General features: G+C 41.9%; 1 protein-coding gene across 2 annotated transcripts in view; it reads right to left on the bottom strand.

The window, feature by feature from the left end:
- LOC145399037 (uncharacterized protein C05D11.1-like) overlaps window positions 1-15,194 on the bottom strand; it is a 99,610-nt gene that overhangs the window by 36,901 nt on the left and 47,515 nt on the right. The window contains exons 3-7 of one of the 2 annotated variants that reach the window (XM_080271767.1): window positions 9,949-10,137; window positions 7,289-7,429; window positions 6,627-6,727; window positions 5,320-5,529; window positions 3,239-3,361 (exon numbers count right to left, since the gene is read on the bottom strand). In XM_080271767.1, the coding sequence (XP_080127893.1) occupies window positions 3,239-3,361; window positions 5,320-5,529; window positions 6,627-6,727; window positions 7,289-7,429; window positions 9,949-10,137 (764 nt within the window). The remainder of the gene's footprint in view (window positions 1-3,238; window positions 3,362-5,319; window positions 5,530-6,626; window positions 6,728-7,288; window positions 7,430-9,948; window positions 10,138-15,194) is intronic. The other variant, XM_080271768.1, reaches the window with a different exon arrangement.

The following is a 15,194-nucleotide window of genomic DNA, read 5'->3' as shown; positions in this document are numbered from 1 at the left end:
ACCTATAATTTGGCACGGGATATTTAGGAGGAAAAAACTAATACAGGAACAATTTACTAATTATTCATATTCAACACTGACCAGTATATTGTGAGGGAAAAGAATTTTGCATTAAATAATTTATTTAACCCCTCTGTGGCTGCCAGCGTCGAATGATGTTTAGTTGATAAATCGCCACGAACCCTGGCAGAATGTACCTCGAACACCTGAAATGTGCTTTCATCGGAAAACATAACTTTTCTCCACTTATCCGATGTCCAGTGTGCATACTTCTTGGCAAACTGAATGCGCTGCTTCTTCATGCAGTCAGTAAGAAGCGGTTTCTTGGCTGCAGTGGGGCTTGGCAAACCCAGCTCCTTCTGCAAGCAGTGCTGGATAGTTTGAACTGAGACATCTTGTAACAGACGGGGATGCATTCTCTTCAATTCTGCGCTGTCAGTCAAGGATTCTTGATTACTTCCCTCTTCAGAAGCATATCTGTACGTCTGGAAGTCGTCCTCTTCTTTCCACTGCCAAGCTTGTGCTCTGGTATGACATCAGGTGGCAGGCCGTGCAATGGAGCAAGAATCTTCGTGACGGTCAACTTTGTGCGCCCAGTACGTTCACAAATTGTGTTGATAGGGACATTATCCTGCCTCCATGCAATGATAGGGACCCTGTCATCCCCTGAGCAGTACTTTCCAGGCATGAAAACTCGACTCTAGGAAAATAACAGGGCAAATAATAATGCACATGAAAAAAGAGGGAAGTGCAAGCTCGGAGTGACGGGATCATGTGCTCCCACTCTCGCTTCTAGGCAAGCATCAACGTGCCGAGTGTTTCACCACTTCCCGCCAACACCAGAGGAGTTGCCAGTTACTTCTTGCCCAAAAAATTCACTTGGTAGAGGTGGAAACACAAAGCATAGACAGACAACTCTCCCATTGCAATTTTGTGTGTAAGTCGTAAGTCAATTTGTGGTGGGTGTATCTATGCATAATATATATATACATATATATATATATATATATATATATATATATATATATACAGCAATCTTCCCAATATCCGATGTAATACAGCCAATGGCATATCTGGGAAATGAGTGTCCAGATACTGGCCCCCTGCCTCCTGGACTGGTACTTATGGATCCTGACCCAGCCCAACTCAGAAAACCACTTACATAACTCCCTATCGGGCATGCATAAGCACCTATTTAAGGCCCCATTCACACAAATGAAGGACAGAAAGCATGAAATAAATGAAACGCAACCAGAGAATGAGGATTTAGAGGTGAGTATGGAAAATATTTAGCAGTATTCAGGGTACTTACAACAAATTTTTACCTCCAAAAATGGGTGATTCTTTTTTGGCTATAAGTACTGCGCGCCCGGTGGTAGGCGCTCGATAATTTTGACGAGCACTGTATATATATATATATATATATATATATATATATATATATATAATTAATAGTGTCTCTATTAAACAAAGACTTAACTTTCCTTAACAGACTATTTGGGAGGCCAGTCCACAACAAATTACAATAATCGATACAAGACAAGGCCACAGCATGGACCAGTGTTAAGAGACATCTATTCAGTATCTGTCTCACAGAGTACTGCACAGGTTTCTGATGTACAGATTACAACTCTAACAACTTTATTGTTTTTTAATATTTTGTTTTGAATTAAAATATATACCCTAGTTTTGGACACAACTAGCTGGCCGATGTGACTCACAAGTCGTCAAAGTCAAGGCATTATCTGCATTACCACCCCTTATGCTTCCTCAAATAATGAAGATTTCTGTTTTATCATAATGCTGTTTCAGTCTCCGCTTTGCCATTCAGATTTTTATATCAGTCATCAGGAATCCCAGATGATTCTTGATACCATTAATATTTGTCACTGTAACATCAAGTTGAGTGTTACTGACAGGAAAACAATAAGACATATCATGAGCATCAAGTTGAGACGATAAACTACTTGTATAACCTGTGAATAGAACTGGACCTAAAATGGATCCTTAAGGAACTCGAAACTGAAGGGAAACAGCACAAGTAAGTGTTGTCTAAACCTACTCTCTGAGATTTGCAAGAAATATACAACTTAATGAGTGAAAGAGCATCACTGACAAAATAAAAATGCAGGTTATTTAGCAGTAGTCTACAGTACTATGTCAAATGCTGCAGACAGATTCAACAGAACCAAAACAGACGACATCCCACTGAAGGTGTTCAGAACCAAGTCATCATGAAGCTTCGTTAATGCTGTTTCAGTGAGTAGCATACCCTATATGCCAACTAAACAAAAGAAACAGCTCAGTTTCTTTTCAGTAATGGTATGAGTTGATCTAGCACACCTCACTAAATAATCTTTGACAAGATGTTGGGTACAGGAATAGTTTAACATGCTCTCAACACCAAAACCAGGTTTCTTGAGCAGGAGCCAGAGCAAGGCAAGTTACTTAGGCTGCACAAAGTTTCCTTCAAAGAAGCATCTGCTCCCTATTTTACATATAAAGTCTGTTGCATGCTCATACACATCTAACGGTGCTCACCATATGAAGGTAGGAATCAGCTACCCTACTTCTTATGGATAAGTGTAGGAATAGTTGCTAATACAGTAACTTTTCCCAACAGCATATGGCAAAACAAATGGTTGAGGTTTGCACAACAGTAGAACTTGGATTAACCTCACTGGTTACAATACTGCCACTGTGCAAAGCCCTTTCTAGTATTTGCCCTTTTTAATGCCAAAAATATTCCTTTTAGTGCTTGCAGCATCACATATGGTGCTTACATTACGAAGGAGAAACATGATGACAAGTCTATCAAAACATAAACTGTATTCTAATGGATCAACAGGAGTTTTTTTTCATTCGAGAAAAACTTCCTGCCATTTTCACAAGTAGTGGTATAAAAAGTGTCTGGCCAGACACCAGGGGAAGCATGTCTGATGTCATGTAGTACAATTTCCCAGGGATCTATCATGCATTTTGGAAGTGCTATCTGCATCAGTGCCTCTGGCAGTTTGAGACCATTGCATCTATTAATGCCAAGGCTTAAGAATAAAGTAAAAAAATGCAACATTGCAATTTCATTCAAGATGATAAAAGTACCAGATGCAATGAGCTATACTATCAAAATTTTTACCAGTCAAATATCTTTCATTGTCATCATCATCACTAAAAAATAAATAAATACGTAAGTAAAAATAAATAAAATGGGATGGCAAATCTTTTACACAATACTTACTTTTAATAATATTTTCCTTTCCACAGGCTCTAAAGCAGCAAACACGTTCTCCAGCTCCACTTGACCAGTTATAATAATATGGAGGTTCTCAGGACGGTAGAATTCAGCATGGTACCTGTGTATCTGTGGGATATATAGGATCAATCCTTTGGATGTAGGGGTTCCCTTACTTGAATGAAATCCTATGCTAGTAACTCTAATGCACAAACAGAAGAGCCAGATCTGGGGCTTGAGATGGTCTTAAGTCAAACTTCAGATACACCTGCCAAAACCTGATATAGAGAAACAAGGCTTGAGCCTCTCACAGGCTGAGCCGATGCAAGTCCAAGCCATCTCTGAGTGGGCTTGAGTCATTTGGTAGATCAGAAAAGTCTGTTTTTTTAGGAAATTCAAATCCTTAAACTGTTCCCTGCCCCAGCCGGGATTCGATCCTGGGTCCATTAGGACCGCAAGCCGCCTCTCTACTGATTCAGCCACCGCCTCCCCATGTGTTAATAATCTACCACTTACATCCTTCACACTTTCACATTTCTTTCCCCTGTCACTTCTACATTTCCACACCTCTTTCAAGAATAACTTCCTACTTTCTGAGTAATTTGTATTCATTTTTCTTCCTAGATCATCATTTCCCTCCTCCTTTTTCCACTTCACTAGTCACTCTGTGTGCTTCTTGCTCTCAATATATTCAGTTATTTCAACTGAACCCCTGTCCAGTAACCATTCTTGCCACTTCTTCCTGTTTCCTCCAATGCTCTCTTAACCTCTTCATCCCACCATGCTGTACTTTTCTTCTTTGTTGTTACTCTTGCCACACCACACAAAGCTTTGGCACTCCTAACTAAGTAATCCCTATATGCATTCCACAGGCTTTAACAACAACCTCTATCAACATAAATAACCAAACATAATTCACTAAACCATTTCTACCCTTAATCAATTACTGTATTCTGCTTCTTCAACTTCTGTCCTTGATTTTTCATACATTCATTTACTGTACCATAATCATCCATGCATCATCTGCTCCTTTCATGCTTTACTATATTCGTGCATTATCTTAACCTCATAGTGTTTCTTCTAGTGCTTCCTATCACACCCACATCCACACCACAATGCTCCTTCACTTCTTCATTTGTCAGTCTGCCCCTCCATATGACTCCACATGTTCCTCTCAAATAACTCATTTTCACTGCCCTCACTCTTGACGATGTCCCTCCAACAAGGTCCAAGCTTCACTTCCATATGTAAGAGCTCTTGTCACAATACTGTTTTTTCACTTCAATGCTCACTTCCCTGTTTCTTATCACTGCTTTCAAAGAACCAGCAACCTTTCTTCCTTGCTGTACCCTTTCAAGCACTTCACTCTCTAAACTTCCATCCTTACTCATCACACTACCCAAGTACTTAAACACACTCACTCCAATTCCTCCTCATCCAACCTCACTGTACATTCGCTGACTTCATGTCACGTGGAGAGAATGGAGAGCGAGAGACTGACGTGAAGAGTGTATGTGAGTGAGGTGGAGGGGGGGGAGAGGGAGGCCAAGGATGAGATGGAGAGATGGAGTGGAGAGGTATATGAGGGAGGAGGGTGTGAGCTGGGAGCAGGGCAGTGACATGGCAGGGGATAGGATGACATGAAGGCGATTTGTTTGTGGCCACCTCTTACGGGATAGATAGATAGATGCATTACCTTCTGGTCCTTTCATGTCTCTTCCCCTTCTGGCTTAATGCACACACACTCTCTCCTGCCCTCCCTTCCTCCCTCGCATATACTTATCTTTAGAATACTAAGTTCCATGACAGTTTTTGGACTTGCTCTGGTCATCATTTTCTACAATCACAGCCTCTTTTCATCAACTGGCATAAAACTAAAACAAAATCATTTTAACCCAAGATCATGGACATAATCTATATTACCGTATGTTTTGTTAACTCAAGACGATTTTATTAACGCATGAGATTACTTTTGTAACTGAATGAGTTAGGTACAGCCTTCACTAAACCCCTCACTGAATAAAATCATCATGCAGCAGCAAGAATGATAAAAATTAGATCCTCCATCTGAAGGGATCATGAGTTACCTTTTCATTGGAAGTGCTTTCACGAAGGTTCTTCATAATACCACCAGTCTCTGAGCGGTAGCCACTGGGTTCAGGGTACATGGCCCTCAGCATAGCACGGTAGCAGCGGTCACTGTCGGAGTTTTCACGGGCCTGCATCTCAGAGTATACCACCCCAGCATCGTCACCTTCACCAGTGATATGGTACACTTCCGTTGTGAACCCTGAATCCTATTGAGAGAGAAGTTTCATCATAACTACTGATAGAAGTATAAAAGAAGCTACTGAATAAATGCACCATTTCCTCAATCATAAGCCTTTTTAAATTATACTTTTTGCTAGTACTGTAATCTGGATAACAGTATGTACCAACACTAGACCGATGTACTCTCACTTAAGAGTAACCTTATATACTGATCGAGTATAAATTTACCAGTATGTTAAATTTGGCAAGTGCTAATTTAGTACCAGTATGCCAAGTTTTACCACAATTATGAATATCAAGAACAACAACAATCTTTACATTCAACCAAAACTCCATGAAAGTTAAAAACCGCAGGCAAAATAAGTAACACTGCCAGTGTTAATCAAACTGGCATCATCTGGCAACTCGTCCCGGATCGTTATATGGTTCAAAATTAGCCTACCTGAAAGAGAGGAAAATTCCATTTTTATACAGCTTTACCTATTAAGAAACCACCATTTGGGCAAACATAGCATAATAGATGCTCAAAAACACATCGGAAAACCTTCATTTTCAAGGGTGCTATCGTGATTTACATATAATTTTTGTGAATTACTGATAATGCAAACTGCTGCCATGATGTTGCCGCATATCTGAATTCACTGTTTAGAAACGCATGATTTATGAAACTCCACTGTATACCATACTTCCCACCTTTCCCCCCAGTTAGTCTATTATAACAAGAAACAAACAAACAAAGAAGAAGAAGGAGGAGGAGGAGGAGGAGAAGAAGAAGAAAGAACAAGAAGAAGAAGAAGAAGAAAGAACAAGAAGAAGAAAAAGAAGAAAGAACAAGAAGAAGAAGAAGAAGAAAGAACAAGAAGAAGAAGGGTAAAATGGTGTTTTGGAGCCTATACAAACTAAAAGGAGGTAAAGTAAAACAAGATAACTACACATGATGCAAATTCATAAGATGTACTTTTCACTTTAGTATACAGTATGCATTATCAAAGACAGGAATCTCATGTCAAGAAAACACAATAGGCTACAACTTTTCACCATGCTAAATGGGCACTTAACAGCACAAATTGTGGGTTACAACAGTGGCATGTGTGGAAGGGGGATACTGTCATTCACAACTCACAGTAAGTGTAGGGTAGAGCAGATGGTCCAGATAAATAGGCAATAAATTAAGAAAGCCTTCACTGCCAGCTGTCTGAATGGTATAAGCTGTATGGTCTGTGTCTGCAAGTAAAAAAAAAAAATAAAAATAAAAATATATTAATTAATGAAATACATTCAATTTGCAGTAAACTGTACAGTCGCTAGGTTTTCTAAATACTTAGCTAATGATAATCTTTTTTTTTTTTTCTTCTTAAAGAGGTCCTATTCTGATGTAGCCACAGAATGAATGGCCTATGTTATGTTACACTTGCGTTTATGAATGCCTTGGCCATCCATTTATATGTAGGTCTCTTGTTAACCTGCTGATGGCAATTTACTTTGATACCGGGTGCCATGTAGCACCTGTACCAATGACATGTAAAACAAGTAGCATGATTTTTTTTTTTTTTTTTTTTTTTAAATTGCAGTAAGCCCTTATTATCACCAATGCTTACCTAGGGTCTTGGGTTTAAATTCAGTTTTCCTTCTATGCTAGCTGCCACTTAAGGCAAATGAATCTAGCCTACATTGTAAGATATTCATAAGAGCTTTGGAATGGAAAAGAGAGCTACAGCAGTACTGTAAAATGTGGTATTGCTAAGTAGCAGGAGGACAATCTGAACACAAAGGACAATACCATACCTGTCCAAGCATTGGTGCCGGAGGCAAGGCATCGGTTGGCCAGCAAGTCCAGGACACCTTTGTAGGGGTAATCTTCACTACCCAAGAAGATAAGGTGCTCCAAGGTGTGTGGCAGGCCATCATCATCATGGGCTTCAGTAGCTGGAATTTTTTACTATATTTTATTTTTGTAGCCACTATTGTGGTAGGTGGGGGTGCTCATCATCCACTAACTCGATGCAGTGCTGCTCTTGGGTGTCTGCCCTTTCCACTCCTCCATCCTTCTTTCCTCTTCTGTCTTTCTTTCCTTCATTCCTTCCTCGTCCTTCTGCCTACGGGTGACTTTACACTTCCTCTTCTGTCTTTCTTTCCTCTTCCTTCTGCCCGTGGCTGACTTGACACTGAATGCCAAGCCAAATGGTTTCCTGTACACCAGGAACCATTTACCACACTGGGTGGTAACCGTATAACCAAATTTTGGTGCCTGGTGGTTTAGTGGGTAATTATGGCGCTCCAATTAGATTGAGCCAGTGCAAGTTTATATCCAAGGGGTGGCTGGGGTTTATTGCTCACGTAATGCCACTCAGGAATGAGTGAGGCTAGTCACTTTCATCTTAAATGTCAGGACCAACTTGCCTAGACCCAGGCTCCTACTCCTCATGGGGCAATGTAGGATTGGATGATGGATGGATAGTAGGCACTGTCCTACACCACTGTTTATATATAAACAGAAAAAAACAGGCACTGATGAGGAACCTACGCATGGTGGTATATGCACTTCAAGTGGAACAGCTGCAGTGTCCACCCAGGATCCGAATCTCCTATTTCCCTGCACCTTGCCATGGAAAGACCCTGACTGGACCTGGTGAGGGACTGTCTACCACAAGGGGGCATCACCACGCCAGTTCCATACATGGTACTGTACCTGTATGATGACCCCACAGAAGCAGCTGCCTACCTGTGATTGACAAGTATATTCAAACAGATATACTGGGGTTAAACAACAACAAAATGTCAGTAACGTAATGTATAGTAAAAAAAACTTCTGTACATGGACTAAGCCTTGCTGCTTAATACTGATAATGTTCCAGCATTACTTAACATACCTGTATCATATGCTGATCCTTTGGTTTTTATGCAAAATTGGTATAAAAAATGGTGTGTGATAATGGAACTGCACAATAACGAATACATAGAACCTATGGGATTTATCATAACTGCTACCAGTCAGTGGTAGGTGGGGGCACTCACTATCCACACTATCTATCTATTGCCTGATGCCTTAATCCCATATGGGGTGGCCACAAACAAATCACCTCCATGTCGCCCTGTCCAACGCCATTTCACTGCCATGCTCCCAGCTCACACCCGCCTCCCTCATATACCTCTCCACTCCATCCCTCCATCTCATCATTAGCCTCCCTCTCCCCCCCTCCACCTCACTCACATACACTCTCCTCGTCAGTCTCTCACTCTCCACATGGCCAAACCATCTCAGCGTGTTCCTCCTAACGTTTCCTATCACTTCCACACCACAACGCTCCTCCACATCCTAATTTGTGACAGTCTGTCTCTCGCATGTGACTCCACAGGCTTCTCTCAAACAACTCATTTCCACTGCTCTCACTCTTGACTTCTGCCCCTCCAACAAGGTCCAAGCTTCATTTCCATACATCAGAGCTGATATCACAATACTGTCATGTAATAACTTTTTCACTTCCCTATTTCTTATCACTGCTTTCAAGGAACCAGCAACCTTTCTTCCTTGCTGTACCCTTTCAAGCACTTCATCCTCCCAACTTCCATCCTTACTCATCACACTACCCAAGTTCTTAAACACACTCACATTTTCCAATTCTTCCTCATCCAACCTCACTGTAACTTCTTTCCAATCTGAAGCACCACCATTCACCATTACCCATTGCCTTCTCCTTGAAAGGAACCCCCTTGTCCATTTGAGATGATGTCCTTCAATTCTATAACTTGATATTTTTTCTAACAGCTGTTTGTTCCGTACCCTGTCGAATATCTTCATGAAGTCACAGGATGGTATATCACATCCACCAAGTGCCATTATCAATCATATCAGTCCAGGAATCCAGCTCTGTAGTCAGCTGTAGTGCTGCTGATCTACCAGAAATGAAGCCAAACTGCCTTTTACTGAATTGGCCATGCCTCTACATGTGACAGCAGCAACTCTGATTCTTAGTGTTGCTTACCCATCCCTTATCTGAAAACCTAATCTGGTAAGGTGCTTCTACTGCTTCAAATAAAGCGTACCATTATGTTTACATTTTTTCATTATAATGGTTATGCTTATCACAAAATCAATGCAGCTGAACACTTGCAGGCACAAAGGGGTATGGTCAAAGATGAGCTGCCAGCTACGATTTATTACCGAGCCTCGGTGCCATCTATTTTCCTTGGCTTAAATTGCAATAACCAACGGAGAAGGCCTTTGCTGAGCCCTAAACCAAGCAGGCCCCCAGAACTACTCGAAAACCCATGAAACAAACACTGGTGAATGAACCTGACGAACTAACGTTAACAAGAGTGCCATATGTGTATCATAACTATGTGATGTGATGTTGCTGAGGTGCTACCTTCACAGCATCACCATATTTACATTAGTATCACCATTACATTGCAAATTCGTCTAGTTAGACTGTGCCGAATCTTACCTAGGGTGAAATATCCATTGACAAGAGGTCCTTCTACCCTTGCCAAAATGAGGTGAAGTCCCGTTCTCTTGCTTCTGTACTTCACAACCGGCACAGATCCACTGGCTCGTAATTCACATATAAATTCATAGTTATCTGCGAGTGACGTGGTAGACCCTCCCTGCTGTTGCTTGGGCGCCGCCATCACTGCTGTCGAAAATAAAAGAAAACGTTTTAGTGGGTGACATTATTATTTTTTTCTGACTATCCATAATCAACAATTATACAATATTTAGGGTAAATGTGCGTTTTACTTAAGCAGCAGAATGAACTTACCAATGAAATTGCTATTATTCCAGTTTGTTTTCTGTATTTTTCGAGCTATTTTCATGGTTTTGATTTTTTTTCCTTTTCAATTTCCTTATGCCTCACCGCAGTTTGCAATGGTGGATTTGCTATAACCTACTCGAATCTTGGTTGTTAGATTAAATTGTTTGGTTAGGTTAGGATAAAATGCTAGGTTACACGTTGCAGGGAGTAGGCTGTAGCACCAACTGATTGGGGTGATAATCCCAAGGGGACTGGGAATGCTGGATATAGGGAAAGTTCCGTACTCCCGTTATAGCTAATGGATCGTCTCCCTTTGCTGACCTTTTCAGTGTGACACTAACATGGAGAGTAGACCAGCATACTCTCCCAGACACTCTCTATCTTATGCATTACTATACATGCGCATTACTTGTCACACAATGTACCGTATCCCATTACGTCACAGAGGTTGACGCCAGCAAGGGTATGCGGCCAGAAAACTTTGCCCCCGCTACCTAGCGGAGGCGTGACGAGGGCTCCTCCAACACAGAGTTTGGTGCCGGGATGGGATGGGGTTCAACCTGTGCCAGAGGTGGGACATTGCAGCTCCCAGGCTGCCGCTTCCGCTCGACTGAGAGGGGCCCGAACCTGGAAGTGGCACCCCAGGAGGCTGCCCTATCAGTGGGTGTATAATGGCGGGGCAGTTACAGTGCTACGGCGCGCTTGAAAGGTGTCCCTGTAGCTGCCCTGTCAGGGTGCCCCGAGGCCACTGCCACAGCGACCTGTCATGGGTCACGGCTGGTGGACAACCATGCCTGGGACTGTGCGGGTGGGTGTCAGGGTGCCCCGAGGCCAATGCCACAGCCACCTGTCACGGGTCACGGCTGGTGAACAACCATGCCTGGGACTGTGCGGGTGGGTGGGGCCTGTGCTTTGTCCCTCTCCATTATTTATTCATACCAAATAATGACTAGACGGAAAGCCTGAGGAAACTAAATGATCCAAGGGGGTCCGAGTGGCATCATGGAATGTGGGAAGTTTGAGGGTTAGAGTGGGAGAAGTAGTTGAGGCATTTAGTATGAAGTGGGTGGGTGTGGGATGTGTGCAGAAGTCTGCTCATCCTCCTCTCGGGACTTTGGCGAAAACTTTGCCATTTCACTTGACATCTCAAAGGCTTTCGATCGAGTCTGGCATAAATCTTTAGTTTCCAAACTGCCCTCTTACGGTTTCTATCCTTCTATCTGTGCTTTCATCTCTAGCTTCCTTTCTGGTCGTTCCATAGCCGCTGTTGTAGACGGCCATCGTTCTTCTACATCTATCAACAGTGGTGTTCCCCAGGGCCCTGTCCTATCACCAACTCTCTTCCTTTTATTCATCAACGACCTGCTAAGCCGTACATCTAACCCTATCCACTCGTATCCTGATGACTCCACCCTTCACCTTTCCATTCGGTTCCCGCAACGTCCATCTCAGCAGTTACTTCAACAAACAAGGGATGAGGCTATGACACACCTAATGCCTGACTTAGCTTGTATCTCTGACTGGGGTAAAAATAATCTTGTTTTTAATGCATCAAAGACTCGGTTCTTACACCTGTCAACCCAACAAAATCTTCCACAGGAGTACCCACTGTTTAATAATATCCAGCTCCATCCTGCATCATCCTTGAACATTCTTGGGGTTTCATTCACTCGTGACTTATCTTGGAAAGATCATATTACATCTCTTATAAAATCTGCTTCCAAGAAACTAGATGTGCTAAGCTGACTCCGTTCCTTTACCCCTGCACAGTTGTTGACTTTATACACGAGTTTTATTTGCCCCTGTGTAGAGTACAGCTGTCATGTGTGGGAAGGCTCCCCATATTCAGCTCTTCTCAATAAGATACAAAAACCCACACTGGCAGACGAAAAAAGATGTATTCCAAACAGTTTCGGCGACAGCTGTCGCCCTCTTCAGTGGGCATATAAGCAGCTTCTCGGCATTTGTATGTACCACTCTTGGTCTGTAGATCCACTGAAGAGGGCGACAGCTGTCGCCGAAACTGTTTGGAATACATCTTTTTTCGTCTGCCAGTGTGGGTTTTTGTATCCTATTTCATTGTCACGATAGTGTGACTCTTCAGCCGTCTTCTCAATAAGGTGGAGTCAAAGGCTTTTCGTCTTATTAACTCTCCTCCTCTTACTGGCTCCCTTCAACCTCAGTCTCTTCGCCGCACTGTTGCATCGTTATCTCTTTTCTATCGCCACTTCAATGGTAGCTGCTCCTCTGAACTGTCTGCTTGCATCCCTTAACCTCTACGATAGGCACGTAGCACCCGTCTAGCAACAAACTCTCATCCCTTTTCTGTCCAACTCTCTAATGCAAGAGTTAACCGTTATTCCCAGTCCTTGATTCATGCAAAAGGTCAACTCTGGAACTGTCTCCCTCAGTCTGTATTTCCTGCTAGCTATGATCTCCAGTCTTTCAAACGCAGTGTGTCCATTCATCTCGAAATGACTGGATCTTGAATGTGGCTCTCTCTTGTATTTTGTTTTTTTCTTGGAAGGAACAGCTTCCGGGCTCCTGGCCTTTTGTTCCTTCTTCCTAGCATATATATATATATATATATATATATATATATATATATATATATATATACTACACTATATATATAAATTCGGGATATTGGCGACAGCTTTCCCATTGCACTTGATATCACAAAGGTTTTCGATCGAGTCTGGCATAAATCTTTAATTTCCAAACTGCTCTACAACGATTTCTAACACTTTAAAGAATTGTTGAACATAGAGTTTGAAAGTACTACGAGTATAAGTGGCTGGGGAATGGCTGGGAGAAGGAGGGAGGTAAGAAGACAGGAAGAAATCAGTACGATAGAAGTTGTGGACGCAAAGAAGGAAGTCAAATTGGGGAAAGCCCTAGGAATTGATGGAGTGTGTGGTGAAATGCTGAAGTATGGGGCAGAGATAGTAGTAGAGTGGATGTGGAAGATGTACAGATTGGCCTGGGAGGAAGGTTGAGTCCCGGAGGATTGGAAGTCAGGTATAATTATTCCCTTGTACAAAGGAAAAGGGGAAAAAGAAGTGTGTGGTAATCATAGGGGCATTTGACTTTTTAGTGTAATAGGAAAAGTGTATGGTAGGATACTTTCTGACAGAGTTAGGGAAATAACAGAGGGATTAGGTGGAGAAGAACAGGGAGGCTTTAGGAAGGGAAGAGGTTGTATAGATCAGATATTCATCCTTAGATCCTTAGTGGAAAAATTTCTAGAGAAGGGAAAGAAGTTGTATGCTGCCTTCATGGATTTGGAGAAAGCATATGACAGAGTGGAGAGACATGGATTATGGAAAGTACTGAAAGTATATGGAGTAGATGGGAAGTTGAATGCTGTGAATAAGTGTGTATGATGGTGCTAAGGCTGCAGTGCGTGTGGATGGTGAACTGAGTGAATTTGTCTCTTTGAAGGTTGGGTTGAAACAGGGGCGTGTGATGTCTCCATGGTTGTTCAATCTGTCCATGGATGGGGTTATAAAAGAGATACAAGGTAGGACAGTGGATGTTGGAGTGGCCTTAATGAGAGAGGGCAGTGCTTGGAAACTCCCTGTACTGTTGTCTGCAGCTGATACTGTGTTGTTAAGTGAAGACGAAGGGGAGCTGCAAGGCTTGGTGGATGAGTTTGGGAAAGTGTGTAAGAAACGGAATCTAAAGGTGAATGTAGGGAAGAGCAAAGTTATGGTCTTCGAGAGGTAAATCGCTGAGAATCGTGGGTAAAGGAATAAGTAAGCTGGGCAAGTATGAGTGAATTAAGTGAATGAGTCAGTGTGTAAATGAGTAAATCAGTGTGTAATGTGAATCAGGGAATGCGTGTGTGTGTGAGAGAGTGTTTTAAGTACGTGAATGAGTTAGTGAATAAATCAGTGTGCAATGTGAATAATGGTATGAATCAGGCTGTATAAATATGAATGAACTAAGTGAATGAATAAGTGAGTACATCAGTGTGTAATGTGAGTAAAGGAGTGAGGAAGCGTGTGTATGTATGAGTAAATTTAGTGAACGAGTAAATGAGCAAATCAGCGTGCAGTGTCAGTAAAGAAATGAATATGGATGTGTAAGTATGCGTGAATTGAGTAAGTGAATGAGTGAGTGAGTACAGCAGTGTGGAGTGTAACAGAATGAATAAGGCTGTATAAGTATGAGTGAAATAAGTGAATGGGTAAATGAGTAAATCAGAGTGCACTGTGAGTAAAGAAATGAGTAATGTTGTGTAAGTATGAATGAACCAAGTGAATGAGTGAGTGAGTAAATCAGTGTAATGTGAATAAAATACCGAGTTAGCCTAGGCGGTATGAGTAAGGGCAGAGGCAGACAGAGGTGCGGGTGTGTTCATCAGATGTGTCCCAAGCACTCACTGGTTTCTCTTTAACCACTAAATAATGAACGGCTGCTGACCTGTGCACCCAGATCCTCTCTTCTCACCTTCGCACTGATATATCCCACTTTACTTCTCTTATCTGGGTAGCGTAAGAGTAATCCCGAGTCTTTTATACATTATTTTTTGGGGGCTAGTTATTAATATTACCAGCCGCGATAGCGAAGCTGGTTATTGTTTTCAATTTATGTGTGTGTTCTTACCTAATTGTATCTTTACAGGAATGAGTCAAGCTCGTATTGTCCCGTGTCTTAGACCATATTTATCGTACATATCCTTAAATTTGTGAATTGTTTTGGCACACACTATTTCATTCGGTAGTGCATTCCATTGATCAATTGCTCTGTTTGGGAAACTGAATTTCCTTACGTCTTTATCACCTCTCTTCTTATGCAGTTTTTTGCAGTGTCCTCTTGCTGATGCTTCTCCATATGTTAAGTAATCATTTATGTCTATTTTCTCCTTTCCTGATATGCACTTATATAGCATTATCATGTCACCTCTTTTCCTTCTCTCCTGTAGTGTGTGT

The sequence above is a fragment of the Coenobita brevimanus genome, chromosome 47 (assembly GCF_032717465.1).
Source record: "Coenobita brevimanus isolate Jiangsu-jjx chromosome 47, ASM3271746v2, whole genome shotgun sequence".
NCBI classification, from domain to species: Eukaryota; Metazoa; Arthropoda; class Malacostraca; order Decapoda; family Coenobitidae; genus Coenobita; species Coenobita brevimanus.
The sequence above is the reverse complement of the archived record's forward strand: the minus strand, read 5'-3'. Positions and strand labels throughout refer to the sequence as shown.